This window comes from Cnephaeus nilssonii (genome assembly GCF_951640355.1).
Source record: "Cnephaeus nilssonii genome assembly, chromosome: 6".
NCBI classification, from domain to species: Eukaryota; Metazoa; Chordata; class Mammalia; order Chiroptera; family Vespertilionidae; genus Cnephaeus; species Cnephaeus nilssonii.
Genome location: NC_137077.1, coordinates 82,197,221 through 82,216,681, shown reverse-complemented (window position 1 = coordinate 82,216,681; position 19,461 = coordinate 82,197,221). Strand labels below are relative to the sequence as shown.

Sequence of the window (19,461 nt, the reverse complement as noted above, 5' to 3'; positions counted from 1 at the left end):
CAAATATGGAACTATGTAAGAGTAAAAATAAATGATAATAAGGATGGATTACAACCCCAGTAAAATAATCTTGAGTCCACACCGATATAAATAAATGAATAAGTAGATAAATGGATAAGGAAAGGTTTTACCTTACAATGATAAATTAAGAAATCAAATATTAGTTCATTATATAATTAACTTAATTGCTAATTAGTAAATTATAGAAATAATGATAGGTTGGAAAATTATTAAAGGATGCTAAAATTAGTGTGTGATAGTTTGTTGAGGAAGAGGATGTTTATATAGTCTTAAAGTATGTTCCCACAAACTACTTATTAATTACTAACTTTACAAGGAAAAGCTCGCCTAATCCAAGTGATTAAAGTGAATCTCATCAATATTGGGACAGAGAGATATCACATGCATCCTAATATGATGCACTGATAAGAGAACAACATAAACTTTGTGGCTTTCTTATTAAAAAATATGTCCTGAATCTGACCCACAAGGTAACATCAGGGGAAAAAATTGTTAAACATACTACAAAAATAACAGGTCTAATCTTCAAGAGTATCAAGGTCAATAAAGACAAAGAATGACCTAGGAAATCTTTCTAATTCACAGGAGACTAAACATTCATGGAAGTTAATGCAATGCATATCCTGGCTTACATTATGGGTGGGAAAATCGCTATAATTGGCAAATCCATATATAGACTATGGATAATAAAAACATTAAATAGTACTTAATTTCCTGAGAATTTGTTAATTGTACTATGGTTTATGTCAGTTAATGTCTTTGTTCTTAGGAAATACATACTGATGTATGTGGTAGTAAAAAAAGTTTCTAACGTTTCAATTAGCTAAGGAAAAATATGCATATATAAAAGTGTTTATATGTAGAGAGAATGATAAAACAAATGGACAAAATGTCAACAAGAGCAAAATCTAAAGTAGAGAATATAAGAATGTTTTTATTATTAAAGGTATTGAGGTACATTCTCTCTAATAAAATGGTAATATGCAAATTAACCATCACTCCGCTACATAAGCCATGCCCACCAGCCAAGCCACGCCCACCAGCCAATCAGGGCGAGTATGCAAATTAACCCAAACCAAGATGGCTACAGCCACAGAGAGCAAGGTTTCCCAGATAACAGAGGAAGCCAAGCTTTCCATAGCCGTTGCAGGCCTAAGCCTCCACTCAAGCTACAAAGTTTCAATTATAGAAGGTAAACAAATTCAAACAAATGGTGGCAGAATGGAGCTTGAGAGAGCAGGCCAGGGTTGCCGGCGGCAACAGGGGAAGCAAAGCTTTCCGCACACCATGGCCCGGCTCACCCGCTTAAGGCTACAAAGTTTCAGTTGTAGAAGGAAAATAAATTCCAGGTACCAGGGCCTCCTCTTGGGTTGCCAGGGGGCGTGGCCGGCCTGCAAACCACCACAGGTCCCTCGCTCAGGCCGCCCCACGCCCCAAGGGAACCCCACCCTGATCCGGGACACCCTTCAGGGCAAACCAGCTGGCCCCCACCCCTGTACCAGGCCTCTCTCCTATCTAATAAAAGAGTAATATGCAGATTGATCATCACTGCAACACACAATATAGCTGCCCCCATGTGGTCAAAGATCCTGCCCCCATGTGGACACAAGATGGCCACCACAAGATGGCCAACAGGAGAGGGCAGTTGGGAGGCACCCGGACTGCAAGGGAGGGCAGTTGAGAGGGACCAGGCTTGCAAGGGAGGGCAGTTGGAGGTGATCAACCCTGCAGGAGAGGGCAGTTAGGGGTGACCAGGCTGGCAGAGGAGGGAAGTTGGGGGCAAACAGGCTGGCAGGGGGGCAGTTAAGCATCAACCAGGCTGGCAGTGGAGTGGTTAGGGGGTGATCAGGCTGGCAGGCAGAAGCGGTTAGGGGCAATCAGGAAGGCAGGCAGGCAAGCAGTTGGGAGCCAGCAGTCCTGGATTGTGAAAGGGATGTCCGACTGCCCGTTTAGGCCCGATCCCAGTAGGATGATCCCACCAGGATCGGGCCTAAACGGGCAGTCGGACATCCCTCCAGGAGTCCCAGATTGGAGAGGGTACAGGCTGGGCTGAGGGACAACCCCCCGCCGTGCACGAATTTCGTGCACCGGGCTTCTAGTTGGTTAATAATGTTATATAAATTTCTTGTGCTACATTGTAATTGTACTGTAAGCTTGAAATTGTCAAAATAAAAATTTATCAAAACTGGGGTGGGGAGAATAAGGCAGTTCTTTGTACTAATAAAGCATAATCTCCAATGTATTATATATTAAGCAGGCTGGGCAAGTGGAGGATGGAGAGGCAAAATGCAGAGCTGCCAGAATAACATGCTGCTCTTTGTATAAAGAATACATGTGAATTGACGCCATTTGTTTAAGCATGTAGTAAGATACTCAAGAAAATGGTTAACACTGGTTGTCTCTAGGAAAGGAATCAGGGGCCAAGGGCTGGAAGGAGATTTTGATAAATACTTTTTAGTAATACTAGAACTCTGTACCATGTAAATGTATTTACAATTGAAAAGATAATTTAACAACAAAAGCAAAAATGGGAGACAGTACCATTTCTTTCCAGAAAATACTGGTAGTATTCTTGACAGAACATATCTCTAAGTAGTTGATTTTGGTTAAATTAACAAGTGAGAGAGCTTGTGTTGACTAAAGAAAGTTATTGCTACTTAGGGTAACGCAATAACTGTTGGCTTTTTGACATTATGTAGAGCAAGCATGTTCTCCATTAGTATGTTCCTTGTGTTATCTCCAGAGCCTAGTTGAGCATTGTTTTGTTCTTTCTTTTTTCCTAATGTTAGATGTCTTGAAACAATGAATTACTTCATTCAGACAATAAATGTTTTTTTTTAAATGGGTAGTTAACCTTTTCTCTTAACTTGCCCCTTTGACATTTTATCTTGAAATAGGCCAGCCAGATGATGAATTGTATGGCTTTGACATTTTAAATTATGTGGTAATGTTTATAAAGGGTGTTGCTCAGTGGAAATGTATGAAAGCAAATTCCAAGTTGGCACTATACAGCATTGACATTGGTAATCAAACACCTTTCATTATAATGGTATTAGGGTTCAGTGGGAGGAGATTAAGGAAGTAAGGAGGAAAATTCAGTGTTAGTTTTCACAGTTTTTAATAAAAATGCATTCATGGGGTTTTTAGAGATTGTTGGTCTATTTTTCTGTTTTGCTAAAATAAAAAAGTAGAGTGTACCCTGGGCCATGCAGTTGTAATTGGGCATCTCTGCTTCTGGTGTTTTATAATTAGTAGGCCTCTGAAATGCCACCTTACCCTAAGTTAGGTTGTCTCCATCCTTCAAACAATTTGTTCATCCTGCTCTCTGTCACTTTTCTTTAGCAGGCCTCATCGCTAATATAGCAAGTATTGCTTTAATGTGGGTATGTGCCATCAACTCTAAAGTTATGTTTTGAGTGTCCACTCTAGGTCAGTTGCCCATTTCCTCTTTTGACAAAGCTCCTCCCCCATTTACATTTTACAGTAGACCCCACATTATGTAGATGGTCCTTTCCAGGCCTGATCTTACTAAATCTCTTGGCAGCATTTGACACAGCTCATCACCCTCTTGGAATACTTCCTGAACCTCTGGACACCACAGTCTCCTCGCCTCCCTCCTACTTCATTTATGGCTTCATCTTTTACTTTTTCTTCTCTCAGAGTGAGTACCTTCACCCTCTTCTTATCTATACTCACTTCCTGGGTGATCCCACTCAAGCCCCAGTCTTTAATATATTATCTAGACTGCTGCTGCTAACAGCAACAAAAACTCTAGTAATCATGGCCACATTAGACTGTTTTCTATGTGCCAGGTATGAATTACAAGTGTTATTTCACTAAATACTTTAAATACTTCAATTTGCAGATTAAGTGTCCCAGTCATAGAAAGTTGGGGTAGCTTATTCAAGGGAACACAGCTGGTAAGCCTGGATTTCAGTCACAAGTTGAATTCTACCATTTTCTTTTTAAACCACCACACTGTACAGTTAAAACCTCTTCCCGAGATCCAGGTGAGTATGTCCAACACTTGGCATTTCAACTTTTAGGTCAAATGGGCATCTTAAACTTTATATTCTAAAAAGAACTTTTGATTCTCCACCCCATTCTGCTGCACTCTCAACTTCCTCCTCTTCTGGTCTTTCCATTCTCATTAAATGGCACTGAAACTTACCTGGCTAGCCAGGCCAGAAGCCTGGCATCTTTGCTTCTTCTCTTTGCTTCTCCTTCACATCTAATCCATCCATCAGCAAGCCTCATAGGCTCCGTCTTGACCATGTACCTTCCCCTTCCATGGTCTCTAATGCAGACCACCACCTTCCCCTGACTCAGTCATTGCAATAGCAATACCCAGAGAAGAGACACAAGATTACAGTATCCTCAGAGGCCCCCATTTGTGTTCCCTTCCAGCTACTGTCCTCCTTCCCTGCCACTCAAATAATCTCTATGTGGTCTTCTGACTCCATAGATCAGTTTACTACTTCTTGAACTTGATATAAATGAACTTTAATTACACAGTAGGTACATAGTGTCAATGTACCACAGTTTATATATCCATTTTACTTTGATGGATATTTGAGTTTCTAGATTTGGTCTAATTTTAATAGTACTGCCACAAACATTACTGTATGTCTTTTGCTAAACATATCTTCTATATATATAAAAGGCTAAGCAACTGCCCAATCATCTGACTGGCCAGTAGGTATGATGTGCACTGACCACCAGGTGGCAGATGCTTAACAAAGGAGCTGCTGAGCTGCAGTGACTTGGCAACAGCAACTTGGCAGCAGCTGTTCTTGGGTAATGCACCCCGGAACCAGAGAGGAGGGAGCCCGATTCTTCGCGGGGCTGCGTGATTCCACCTTTGGCCATGGGTTATGTTGTTGGGGCACTGTTGGCCCCAAATCTGGTTTATGGCCGAGCTGCAGTGACCACAGATGCCCTTGAGCCCTGGCGCTGCCCCAGGTACTGCCCGCCGGGGAGGGACCCCTGGAGGTTGGCTCCAGGGCGTGTCTGGCCCGTCTTGCCCAGTCCTGCCCCACCAGCTACCTTCTAATTAATTTCCTTTTAGTGTGCACGAATCCGTGTACCAGGCCACTAATATTATATAAGAATTTCTGTCAGGTATGTACCTAGAAGTGGAATTGCTGAATCAGATGATAAGTGTATATTCCACTTTAGTAGATATTTCAAAAACAATTTTTCTAAGTGGTTATAACCATCAGCATTATATGAGAGTTCCAATTGTCACATCCTCACCAAGATTTGGTATTGCTTTTTTTTTTTTTAATTATAGCCATTCTGATGAATGTGTAGTAATATCTCATTGGGTTTTTAATTTGCATGTTTCTTGTGACTAATGGAATTGAGTATCTTTTTATGTTTATTGGCCATTTGGATAGCTTCTTTAATGAAGTGCCTATTTAAGCTGTTTGCCTGTTTTCCTGCCTTTTCTAATTGATTTGTAGGAATCTTTATGGATTCTTTGTTATATGTTGGCTGTATGTATTATAAATATCTTCTTCCACTCTGTGGCCTGCCTTTTCATTTACTTAGTGGTATTCTTCCATGAGCAAAATTTCTTAATTTAGTGTAGTACCAATTATTATTCTTTTCCTTTAGTAATTTAGTAATTTTCATGTCCGGTTTAAGTAATATTTGCCTATCACAATGGCCATGGAAATATTCTCCTATGTTCTTATCCAAAAGCTTACTGTTTTACCTATCACATTTAAATGGAATTATTATTATTATTATTATTATTATCATTATTGCCATATGGATAGCATAAAATGTAGGAGTCAAGTTACTTAAAAACATATATAATTCCAGTTGATCCAACACTATTTTTTGAAAAGACTATCTTTTTCTCATTGTCAGAGAGGCAATTTTCTTAGATCAGTTCATGCGATCTCTCTGCTTAAAATCCTTCAATGGTTTCCCTTTGCACTTAGAACAAATACACACCTGTTACCACGGCTCTTTGACTGGCATCTTGCTTGCTTCTCCGCTTCCATCTCAGTGTTCTCTTTTCCTCCCCTCCATTGTGGACACCCTGGCCTCCTTACTGCTCCTTGGTCTTCAAGTGCATTATTGTATCAGGCCCTTGTACATGGGGTGTCTTCTGCCCAGAGTGCTCTTTCTCCATTTCTTAGCCCAGATCACTCCTCATTTCACTCACGTGTCCTTTCTTTGGAAAGGACCACTACCCACCCCTTGTATATTAAGACTGAATAGTATATAAAAGTCCTCTGAACATGTATGATATTACTAATGAACGTTCTCCCCTACAATATTGTGATTCCTTGAGGATTGTGTCCTATTTTCCTTTTGTAAATCTTATTTGCAACATAATATATTAGAACTCAAATAGGGCCCTAAGTATAAAGCAAATGATAAGTCATTATTTTCCCTATTTTGTCTACATTTGCCTCAGATAATTCAGACCCTGATATAAATATTTAATAATTTGATGAGCTGTGGTGGAGCATCAACTCTTTGTACTTTTTAAAATGGGAGTAGTAGACGGCATTACAGTTTGAAACTTATAAAGTCACTTTAACTGTTTTATGTCTTACATGAAAGCAATGCATAGGCTAAGTAAGCCCAAATGAATTTTATCTGTGGCTAAAGAATTTAGAAGGTTTTTAGTGACTTTATATATTCCATTTGCAGTAATATTAATTGCATCTAAATTTTATAAAGTTTCATTTTTTTCTAAGCATTCTACAGTCTAGATTTAGTGATTCTCATTGAGCTGGTCACTATTATTGGGGCTATTTGGGGGGTTACATGTATATGTAAAATTTAGTTTTGGGCCAAGAGTTAGACCAAATTTTCATTTATTTGTTCATTCTTTTTTTTTTTTTTTAAATCTTCACCCAAGGATATATTTTTATTAATTTTTGGAGAGAGAGAAACATTGATGTGAGAGGAATATCGATGGGTTGCCTCCCTTACTCATCCACACTAGGGATCAAACCCACAATCAATTCCACTTGGGAATTGAACACCAACTGTTTCTTGGTGCACAAGACGATGCTCCAGCCAACTGAGCCATCCGGCCAAGGCTATTTGTTCATTCTTTGTCCAAGGCATCTAGTTCCACCATTGATTGCATTTGTTTTCCTTTTCCTAAAGCTGTAAGCTAATGTCTGACACATAATTCTTTTAATACTAGTAGAATGTCATAAACTAACAGAGCAGAAGGGGACTTTAAAATTAATCTTGTCTAGCTATAAAAGACATTAAGGGCCCTGGTTGGGTGGCTCAGTTGTTTGGAGAGTCGTCCCATGTACCAAAAGGTAGAGGGTTTGATTCCTGGTCAGGGCACATACCTAGGTTGCAGGTTCTATTCCTAGTTACAGTGCTCATGGGAGGTGACTGATCAATGTTTCTCTTTCACATGAATGTCTCTTTCTCTGTGTCCCTCCCTCCCTCCCTCTCTCTATACATATCCTCACCTGGTGATTGCAGGAGTGGGTTCGGTAGGGTGGGGGAGGTGGAGGTGGAAGAGGCCATAGAGGGTATAAATAATAAATGGGAGGAAAAAAAAGACATTAGTAAGTCAGCTGACAAAATTGGAATATAGTTGGTAGATTAAAGTATTGTCAATGGTAAATTTCCTGAAGTTGATAACTGTGCTATGCAAGAGAATACCCTTATTCTTAGAAAAACACACTGAAGTATTTAGGAATCAGAGTGCCATGATGATGTATATACTTACTCCCTAATGGTTCAGGGGGAAAAACCTGTGTTTGTGTGCATACTCGAGTAGAGAGAGAGAGAGAGAGAGAGAGAGAGAGAGAGAGAGAGAGAGAGAACACAAGCAAATTATAAACTAATCTAGAGGCCCAGTGCACGAATTCATGCACCAGTGGAGTCCCTCGGCCTGGCCTGTGGGATCGGGCCGAAACCAGCTCTCCAACATCCCCGAGGGATCCTGGATTGTGAGAGGGCGCAGGCCAGGCCGAGGGACCCCACTGGAGCACAATTGGGGCTGGGGTGGGATGCAGGAGGTTGGCCAGCCAGGGAGGGACTGTGGGAAGGCTCCAGGGTGTGTCCGACCCGTCTCGCTCAGTCCCTATTGGCCGGACCCCAGCAGCAAGCTAACCTACCGGTCAGAGTATCTGCCCCCTGGTGGTCAGTGCATGCCATAGCGAGCGGTTGAGTGGCCTTAGCATATCATTAGCATATTACGCTTTGATTGGTTGAACCGCAGACCAGACACTTAGCATATTAGGCTTTTATTATATAGGATGTGTCAAAATATTAACATGCGGTTAATATCTGGTAGTTTGTATTTAATGTTCTTTATGTTATTCTTGTAACTTTTTATAAATGTGCAATTATTTCCACACAAAAAAAATAGTTTTAAAAGAAATCATCTCATCCAGCCCTCTCCAGAAAACCATTCAGTCCTCATGACAGAGAGGTTAAGTAACATTCATCAGTAACCCTGGGAGTTAGAGACAGCACTGACTCCTAGTCCTGTGTTCTCTGTTATGCTGTGCTGTGTTCTCTGCTATGCTATGCTGCGTTCTTCTAGTAAATAGTCATTGAGCTCTAACCCAACACAGGGGCAGGGACACAGCCATGCTTGCATATTTATGGCATAGCTTTCGGTTTCTGTTAAAAATATTTTTGCTGTTACCTGGTCAGCCTTTCAACCTTCAGCCCCTCTATTACCTGGACATCTAGTTATTAGATGCGCTGCCCATTGTAACGAGACATGCCTACATGTTACGTTTTAACTAACAGTGTTTTTATTCTTCTGTTTCTTGATAGCTACTGCTTCTTGGGACACATTTCTCATGCTATGGAATTTCAAGCCACAAGCTAGAGCTTTCAGATACGTGGGTCACAAGGATGTTGTAACCAGCGTGCAGTTTTCTCCACTTGGAAACTTACTGGCGTCTGCTTCACGAGACAGAACTGTTAGACTCTGGATTCCCGATAAGTAAGAAAACAAACACCTGGTATGCTCTGGATTTAGAAATGTGAAGGGAAGCTGGCCCTGGCTGCTCCTGGTGTACCTCTCGGGACAGCCAGACTCCCGATTACCTGTACTCAGTCTGAGTCACACCCGAGGTGTCAAGTCAAACTGCTTCAAAGCGTTTTTTTCCTCATCTTTAACTCATAATTAGGTCTTCTATTTGAAAACTATTTCAAACCATGGAATTATGCTTAATATGTATTAAGTTATTGGGGTGGAGGGGTGGTAGTTATCAATCCCTTAGTAAATCTGATGTAAGCTTTGGACTATCTCCCCAGAGAGGTACATTGGCATGTGTAACCAAAATTTGTACAGTTTATTAATCTCCTAAAGCCCCTTAATGGATCTTTAGGGACCTTTGGATCCCCATTAAAAACCCCTGGGCCAGAACTATTCTTTGATTCATATCATTCATTAGTAGGCTCCAGAATGTTCTTGTTAAAATTTCCTACAAAAGTATAAATCATTGCTTTTGTTTTAAGGTCCTATCTCATTATAACAAACCTCTCTGTAAGAGACTTTTCAAACCTTAGTTTATATTTTAAGCAATTATTACTTAAGCCGTGAAATTTTTTAAAGTTTTAAAGTCTTAATTATGCAATTTTCAAACATACTTGAAAAGAGAAACAATAGCACAAAGACTCCCAAACCCATAATCATGGATCAGATTCAACAATTACCAGTATTCAGTCAACCTTATTTCATCTGTCCCCACACTCCACCCTTTTTTTTTTTTTGCTGTAGTATTTTTAGAACAAATCCCACACATCACATCATTTCCCCCTGTAAATACTTCAGAGAGTAAGAATTGAGCATTTTCTGACTGTTGTGGCAGGATTTGATTGTTGGTTTGTGCCTGAACAGGCACTCCCAAATGAAAGAAAGTTCACAGGGCATTTCCCGTCCACCACCCAATGGAAACTCCATGCTCAGAAATCTGAATATTATCCTGATGGCAGCAAAAACTCTTGAAGAGAAATGACATGTTATATTGACATGGTGGATACAATATAGAGGGAAATTGTAAGGGAGAGAGACTGGTTTGTGGTTTAAAAGGGAAGCATTTTCTAAAATCCTTAATTTTGGGAATTGAGAGCCAGCACAACACAGCCTCAGTTACCCATTACTAACTCAAGGAAACCTCAGTGAACAAACTATAGAGGGGTACCTGAGTTAAAAGCACACTGCGTCATTAATCTGCACTGGCTGATCTAAGGACAACGATTATGCTTGTGTAGATATCTCTTGTTCCTCTTTTTAAATCATAGTGGGGCCAGGGCAATAGCGGATCATGGCAATGGGAAGGGAACTCATGCATCAAGTTCTCTGTTGCTGCATAACAGTCTTCAAAACATAGTAGCTAAATATAGTAACTGTCATTTCTCACAATTTTGTGGATTGTCCGGATGATTCTTCTGCCCCATTTGGTGTTGGCTATTACTTTTTCAGCTTCATTAAGCTGACAGAAGGGCTGGCAGGTCCAACACCTGTTCATATGCCAAGGGCCTTGGTGCTGGTTATTGGCTGGGGCACCTTGGTCCTCCATATACCCTCTCCCTGGCAGGATAGGGACTTCTGTATAGCATGGTAGCGGGTTCTAGGATAGTAAAGCAGAAGCTGTTAGACCTCTTAAGGGCCAGGCCTGAAACTTGCACAGTGTCACATCTGCCCCATTCTGTTGGTCAAAGTAATTCACATCAGCTCAGATTGAAAGGGTGGACAAATCAGCAGATTCCACCTCCTATGGGGAGGAGTGCTATGTGTGTTCAGAGATGAGAGAAATTGTGGGCAGCCGTATTTTCAGGCAGACACCTGCCGGTGACTGGGAGGCTAAAAAAGAATAATGGAAGCAGGTCTGGCCTGGAGTTTGTCACGGTAGGCAGTTAAGGGAATGTGGGCAGAAAGGACAGGTAAGTATGTAGGAGGCAGAGCGTCTATGTTAAGGCAAGGTAAGGAACTAGAAACCACTTGAGCACTGGCACAACAAACAATGCTCTCCTATCTCGTGGTTTTTTTTTCAGACATGCTTCCTGTTGAGACCGGATACAGGCAAGGCCAGCCTACACTGAGAGGAGGACCTTTAGAAAGAAGGCAAGCAGGCTAGCCTGCTGGAGTGCACAGTGTAGAACTAAAGAGCAGGGCCAGTTTTGATGATACTGATAGTCTCTTGGCTTCCGGGTCATAACAGATGTCAAGGCTTTTCTTTGTTTTTCTCTGGGTCTTATACCTGAATTCTGACCTCAACTCAAAAAACTTTCTCTGAAACTTCACTGACCTAGTTCCTGAATGCTCCTCTTATCTTTTTAAATACTGATTTTAGTTATTCCTGCTGTAGAATCATGACAGTCACCTAGGGCACTAGAAATATAAGCCATGATAGATCTAAGGACCTTTAAGTATTGCCTCTTTCCAGTGGAATTCAACAAAACACATTGAGCTCTTTTTATGTGTCTGACATTGCGCTACTTTCTGGTCTTTAGAGATAAATAAACCATCATTTCTGTCCTCAAAAAAACTTACCGCTTAATAGGAGAGAAACAGGTCTTTTTTTTTTTTTTAAGTGCTACATAATGTAATAAGCAAAATAGATGTAGCAGATGGGGTAATTCAGCCTGTCCGGCTGGTCAAGGAGGTCTGGGATGGGGAAAGTAGTTCAGGCTGAGAAAGCAGTGATTTCAGGTGTGTGTGCAGCGCTGTGGCTGTTCTCAGAGTACAAAGTTCAGAGCAGTGGCAGGATATCTGCCAGAGAGCTTGGGTGCTGTGCCTTTTTCTGGAGCGTGGCCAGTGACACATTGTCACTGGGATCTACTAGTACATGCTTGGAGTTAGCAAGGTAGTAAGTACAGTTTGTAGGTGACTGGAGGGGGATAAAAGATTAGAGCAGGGAGACCAGCTAAGAGGCTTTTGCAATAATCAAGGTGAAGGATATTGAAGGCATATCGACCTTAAAGCAAGCATAGCTGGGGCCGAAAGAGGAGGAGGGATTCAAAAGATACTTGGGCAGTGACAGTGATATCACTCTCACTCAGTAGGTGTGTTGACCTACTGGGTGTGGGAGGAGAGGCAGGGGAAGGCACTGAATGTGACTTCCAGGCTTCTGCAAGTTCTATTCCTGATCTTTCTTAAACAGTTTTGGCGATTGTCCTTCTAAAGTATCACCTGTATAGATATGACGTTCTGAATGGAAAATGGCTAAGTCTGGATGTAGTGTAAAGTGAAAGTGCCTTGGAAACTTCAGAACACCGGCACAAAGTAGTAATTCCCAAATGTCACCTTGTAACTCCAGTGCTATCTACTCGCCTGCTCCGAGCCGTTTTAACATTTTTTTCCTGCTTCTCCTTAAATGCCACGTGTTATTTTCTCCATCCGTTTTTCCTATTATCTTTTTCCTACCCTAGCTAAGAAAAAAAATGCACCTGAAATTTCAAGGTGTTGAGAACAGAAGTGCTATGTTGTTACCGTTTATCCTTTGTCTTGCTTCTGAGGGAAGATTGGGCCTGAGGCCAGCCAGGCCTTACATCCATCTAGTTCTCATTGTTGGTAGTGGAAACAGGAAAGTTGGAGGTAAATCTCCTCCTTCCCAACCCACACTTGTGACCCCAGTTTTAAAACATTGCCTTGGAGCTATTCATTTCATCAATCATTAGCTTTTCTAGGGTGGAGGTTCTTTAAACTATGTATTGCTATTTCTAGTGGAACAGTGGAATGGCAGGAACTTAAAAGGCACGGTAGAGATTTGTTCAAAATATTATTTGCCTAGCTTCCAATGAAAACATAAAGAGCAAATGCATTTCCGGGGTCTCTCTTATTAAGTATCAGTTGTGACCTTAGTTGACAAAAGCAGCTTGAAACAGTGTTGATGAAGAATGCATACAGTACAACACAACCTTTTCATACTGGTGTTAGTTTTATAAGAGTTAAGCTGTTTTATGTTTCAGAGTATATACTGGTTAGCTATTGATTATACTTAAATCAAAAATTGTAAATATTGAACTGTTTCTTTCCAGGAGAGGGAAGTCCTCTGAATTTAAAGCTCATACAGCTCCAGTTCGAAGTGTGGACTTTTCTGCTGATGGCCAGTATCTAGCTACAGCTTCTGAAGACAAATCCATCAAAGTATGGAACATGTATCGCCAACGCTTCTTATATTCCTTGTGCCGACATACACACTGGGTGCGCTGTGCCAAGTAAGTGCAAAAAGTTTCATAAGATTTCCACATTTTCCCTGCCATAGTCTATGTTTGCCCTCCATCTCCAAGAAAAGGAGTTAGTTTTCCTCCCTCCCTTCCCTCCTTCCCTCCTTCCCTCCTTCCTTCCTCCCTCCCTCCCTCCCTCCCTCCCTCCCTCCCTCCCTCCCTCCCTCCCTCCTTCCTTCCTTCCTTCCTTCCTTCCTTCCTTCCTTCCTTCCTTCCTTCCTTCCTTCCAGCAAGCATTTATTGTGTGCCTGGGAACACAACAGGGTTGAGGACAATGGTAAACAAAACAGTCACAAACTCCTGCTCTCATGAAGCTTACATTCTAGAGAGGGGAGACAGGCAGCAAACAAATAGGAAAATGGATGTGGTAGGTGAGATGGTGGTAAGTTTTAGAGAACAGAACAGAACTGGATTATAAGGGGAGCTGCAATTTTAAACAGGGTCACAAAGGGCGGGGCGGGGGGCGGGGAGGACTTTGAACAGAAACCTAAAGGAAAGGAGGGAAGGAGGCTTGAAGATACTTGGGAAGGGAGGGTCTTGGATAGAGGGAGCAAGTGCGACAGCCCTGAGGCTGGAGCCTGGGGGCTGGTTAAGGACAAGTAGGAGACTGGTCGGGGCAGAGCTAGAGAGATCGGGTCAGGTCAGAAGTGGCTCTGATGTACACCCTGAGAGAGAGGATACGCCACTGGACCAGGTTCATTTTCTGAGTTACACTTTAATGGAATCACTAGGAGTGCTGTATCAAGAAGAGATTCAAAAGTCAGGGCAGAAGCAAGGAGGTGTTAGGAGGCTGTTGGAATAGTTCCCATCCCAGCCTGAACTGTCCCAGCTGGTGGCACTGGAGATTTTGAGAAGTAGCTGGATTCTAGATATAGTAGTTTGAAGGTACAGCCAACAATACGTGCTGTCACATTGGATGTGACAGAGAAAGAGAGGAACCAAGAATGACTCCATAATCTTGGCAACGTTCTATTGGGAGAAGTGCTGCTATAGGTGTTACTGTCAGCTGACAGCCATGGACAAGGGGGACTTATATCCCTACCACAAACAATCATACTGCTGGGCAAAATAAACTAAACAACTGTTTTCAGACATTACAGAAACAATACAGGGTTTTGAATCCTGACACATGGAAACAAATAAGATGAGCACCAAATCCAAAACAGATTTCCACCTGGGAGCATTTTTCAGACCATGGCACAGGGACATAGAGCCCAAGGAGACAGCAGCAGTCTTGCTGGGCAAAGGAAACAGAAATTGGAATTCAGAACTGCTATGGGGCTGGAGTTTTGAGGGCAGGAAGTGAGAAAGAAACTTTGAAGAGCAGAAACCCCCCCCAAAGTTCTACCTATGAATCCCTTGGTCAAATACAAAGCTGCTTATTCACAGGGGACTGAGGCTTGGCAGAGAACAATGACTGGGAGACTGAGCTGAACAGATTACTTTATAGGGGAGTAACAATAAAAATGATCTCTACCTTCATATTAAAAAATGCAAACCAGAAGACACTGGAATGACATATTTAAAGTCCTAAAAGAAAAAGTACCCACTGAACTAGAATTCAACATCTCAGCAAAAATATCCTTTAAAGAGGATAAACAAAAAGTTGAGAGAATTTATTACCAATAGACCTGCACTACAAGAATAGTAAATGAAGTTTTTTAGGCTGAAGGGAAATGATACCAGATGGAAACTTGGATCTGCTAGTACACAAAAGAATAAAGAGTGCCAGAAAAGGTAAATATGGGGGGTACATACTATTAATAGACTTTTTGTTTCTTTTTTCTTTGAGAAATGGTTGCTTAATGTATTGTGGGCTGATATCATAAGTAGATATAAGAGGTAGGTAAATGAAGATATATTTTGGTAAATTCTAACAGAAGTTTTACAAGTTCTGACATATATGAAATGGCATAAAATTAAGAGTACAGAATGATACGTTAAGGATGCATATTATAACTTGTAGAGATTACCAATAAAAAACACACAACATGGGCAAAGAATAAAGCTAAAAAGCCTACAGAGGAAATAAAATGGGATACTAAGAATTAATCCAAAAGAAAAGCAGGGAAAAGAAATAAACAAATGAGATAAATAGAAAACAAAGAGCAGAAGAATTTATGAAAGGTTGAAAGGTCACCAATGAAGTGAAATTTTGGTCTTCAAAATATTCCTTTAGTAAGCATAATCCCCAGTCTGTATCACATATCTGTGCTAGGTCTAGAGTTGAAAGAAACAGTATTAGCCTCAAGGAGCTTTTACAGTTCAAGGGTAGGAATAAGATACCAAATAATTATAAAATGGTGTGTCCTATGAGAAGATGATAAGGGAATCTCTGAGTGGGCGCTGAATTAGATTTGTGTGAGGAAAAGTCAAGGAAGGTATTCCCGGCCCAAAACTGAGGAAAGGAAAGGGGAGTGGGAGACAGCTGGATATTATCAGATGGGAAGAGGGTGGTAAACCGGTCCATGGAAGGAATCGGCAGGAATAAGCACTGGGAGTTCAGAGTGTGTTCTGGGAACATGTAGTATTCATTCAGCTATGGCTAGACACAGGAAGCAAAGTGGGACAAGGTCGGAGAGGAGGTGGGGAAGGCTCAGAGTCACTGGATGATATGAAAAGATTTTACTTCATCCTACAGGAAATACAAAGACACGAGGGCTTGGAATTGGGAAGAAACATGATCATTTCTGAGCTCTTCTTTTCTGATTGGTCTTTTAACCGGCATGACTACAGTAAGAGGGTCCACGCCAAGATTCGCATGCCTACCTGAACCGCCTTGTTACCACTGGGCAAGTTAGGTTATGGCTCTCAACCTCTGCAGACTCTTGTGAGGATGAGAAATGCAAGTTGACTGTTGGGGACTGAGTGGAGCCCTAGGGCTGCCATTCCTCCAGCTGGGCCCCTTTAGATAGGGAGCAGCTCGGGAATGGGGAGGAGCCACTGCAAATGTTGTTATTCCTTATCCATTCACAAAAAGAAAGCGATGGTGGGACTCTTCATGGCTGTCTGCCTGGCATCCATTCCCCGTAGGGTGGTAATGGTGCCCGAGTTTTCCCTGAGGAACCAGCCCTCCCCCACGGCCCATTCCCGTGTTACGCATGTGCTGGAGAGGCCCTATCTCCAGCTCCAGCCGCAGGCATTCTTCTCAGGCCTGCCATGCAGATCAGAGCATCTCCCTCTAGGAGTTAGTGAGTCGTGTTGGGACCGCAGGACTTTCCCCTGGGATTGCTTTTTCTAGGCTCAGTTAAGCCTGTAGCTGCTGAGGGATGCCATGGGAATGATGCTGATTCCAAGGGGAGCAGAACTCTGAGATAAAGCAAAATGAATGGCTGTCTAGTTACATGGTGTAGTTTCTGGATACAGCTATACCTGGAATTATTAGCACGTGTGTGGGGGAGGAGAGATATGAGCCTGGAAAAAATTTCCTTTTGCTTTCTTTTTAAAGGCACTTTCCAGTCCTAGCCAGTTTGGCTTAGTGGATAGAGTGTTGACCAGTGGCCTCGGATTCAATTCCAATCAAGGGCACCAGGCTCCATCCCCAGCCCCAGTCCAGACATGTGCAGGAGGCAAACAATCGATGTCTTTCACATCCATGTTTCTCTCTCTCTGTCTCTCCCCCTCCCACTCTATCTAAAAATCAATGGGAAAAGTATCCTTGGGTGAGAATTAACAAAAAATAAAATAAAATAAAATAAAATAAAATAAAATAAAGGCACTTTCCATAGGAAGTGATAGTGGAGCAGAGTTTTGTAAAAGTGGGAGTTATCCTCACATTGATCATGTGCACTCCAGACACCTGCTTTATCTCCAGGCCAATACCACTGCCTTAATTTTTAGCATCACTGGCTCTTGTAGAGACTTCTGCAATAACCTCCTAAATGTCCTCCTTGACTACCGATTTGCCTTCATTCAGCCTTTCTCCCCACCCCCCTACTGCCTCCAAAGAGACCTTCTGAAATGAAAATCCCATCACACTGCTCCTCAGCTTAAAAGCATTCTGACTCCTTGCCCTGGCACATCTGCTTGCCTTCTGTTCCAGCCTCATCTTTTGTCCCTTTCACCATTCACCTTGTTACAGCTACCACGTGTGTGAGGTTCCGTTATAATCTGTGCCTTTCCACATGCTGCCTGAAACACCTGGAATAACCCAGATCCCACCCTCCTTTCACAGTCCTGCTCTGCATCTCTTCTTCCAAGAAGTGTTTGGACTCCCAGGCTGAGTTTGTTGATTCTTTATGCTGCCACATTGCTCCGTTTATGAAGTCTGTCAGTTTAGGCCTCCCTTTCCTATTAGACTTTGAATTACAGATATTTTATTCATGTTGTGTTCTCTTTTCAGGCACTGTTCTAAATTGTATAGATACTACAGGGAGCAAAATACAAAATTCCTGTGCTCATGGAGCACCTTCCACCAAAGAGAGATCAGACAGTAAACAAATATATTAGTGATATGTGCTCTGCAGGAAAATACTGTAGGGTAACATGCTAGGAGAGTGATGGGGTGGGGTGGTATTTCACAGATAGTGGTCGGGGAAGTGTCTTTTCTAAGGAACATTGACTGAAGTGAGGTAGCTAGTGAGGCAGAGTCGGGAAGAGTGTTCCGAGGTAGAATCAGATACAGTGGGAGGAGCACTGTGGAGTATTAGTTGTAGAGTGGGGAAGGCTCAGAGTTGTACAAAAACGTGGTTTGAATGAATCGATGAATCAGTGACCAGGTAGCTTTGGTGGGCATTCTCTTGAGGCAGGAGTCATTTTTGTGGATTCTTTGTATCAAATTCAGGAGTACTGCAATGCATCTCCCATGGGGAATGTTCACATGGCTTCACTACTTTCTTTTTCCATTTTGGTCTACCTCTGTTCAGGTTGATAATTTTTATACTCAGCATACCTGGTGTTAATGGGATGCCTTTATCTTGCTGGTACATTGTGGTTCTGAGGTTTGTTTTTAAAAATCATTTGCTTTCTTACTGTTTGGAGGGAGTGATTCATATGAAATACTCCAGAGAACTCTCTGGAAGAATGTTCTTAGATAAATAATTGGGTTAAATTGAATGAATAAAGATTTCATCTTCTTGGCAACTTTCCTTATAGGTGCTCTACAGCAAGCTTAGAGATTCTTCTCAAGTATTTATTACAGTGTTTTTTCTTGGCTCAACTTAACTGCTGTTAGAGACAAAGAGAATTGAGAGGGTCCAATTGACCGCTCAGGCTCAGCCTCTCAGAGTGTTTGTGCAACTTCCTGTGAAAATATAGCCTTAATAGGGTCATCCTAGTCCAGGACTTTCTTCCAAAGTCTGAAGGACTAGAAGTCCTGTTTCTGCTCTTTACCCAGACGTGAGAAAGCTCAGAGGGAATCTAAGCGCACTTAAAAAATTTAGGAAACATAAGCCAGATACCAGTTTAGTTATTTACAGTGACAGCACTAACTTTCAAGTGGACTAGAAGATTTGTGTGCCTCAGTCAGGGTCTTCTTCCCTTGTCAAGAAAGTCACAATAAGACTTCAGTGGGCTCTGGAACCAAAGCAAGAGAGTTTGTTGAAAAAAATCTTGATGGATAGTTTCCTCGGGTTGGGATAGTGAGGTGGACCTATCTTTGCCACATATACACACCTGCCAAGGAATCAGCAGGATCACTTCTGCTGGCCAGGTGCTCTCCCTGGGCCTGGCGGGAGACACGCTGTCGCTGGGCACCTCCTCTTTCAGGAAGTGCAGTTTTGTTGCTTCGTTTCAGCAGAGATAGCAAGAAGTAGCTAAGAGCATGGGCTCACCAGCATGTGATGCTGGGAACATGACATAACCTCTCAGGGCCTTTGTCTGCTCTTTTGTAATTGGGCACAAAGGGGTACCTTCTTCATAGTCATCATGAATAAACAGGTTAATGAATGTAACTAATGTCAGCTATTAATTACCCTCACATTCCAGTTTTTTCCTCCTCAGGATTATACTGGAGTCATGTTTAGGTTGTGTCCAAAAGTCATTTCACATATTTGCACATAGTTTTAGAGGTTGCTACTATATATAATAACTACTATCCTCCTTTTATATATGCATTTTATATATTTAACTATCAGAGGATAACTTTATTTTCAAGTACTTGGGTCTGCAAATCTCCGTCTTTTCATTGGCATGTGTATTCTGTTTAACTTTATGTAACTAGTCCTATGATTAGGTTTAAGTCTATCATTTTGCTCTTTGATTTCTATTTATCTCATTTGTTTATTCCTTTTCCCTGCTTTTCTTTTGGATTAA

The 19,461-nt window shown here is 41.7% G+C and overlaps 1 protein-coding gene across 1 annotated transcript in view; it reads left to right on the top strand.

Annotated features, from left to right (window-relative positions):
* Positions 1–19,461, top strand: part of POC1B (POC1 centriolar protein B) — a 97,751-nt gene that overhangs the window by 15,937 nt on the left and 62,353 nt on the right. The window contains exons 3-4 of the mRNA XM_079774872.1: positions 8,806–8,977; positions 13,021–13,200. Coding sequence (XP_079630998.1) covers positions 8,806–8,977; positions 13,021–13,200 — 352 coding nt within the window. The remainder of the gene's footprint in view (positions 1–8,805; positions 8,978–13,020; positions 13,201–19,461) is intronic.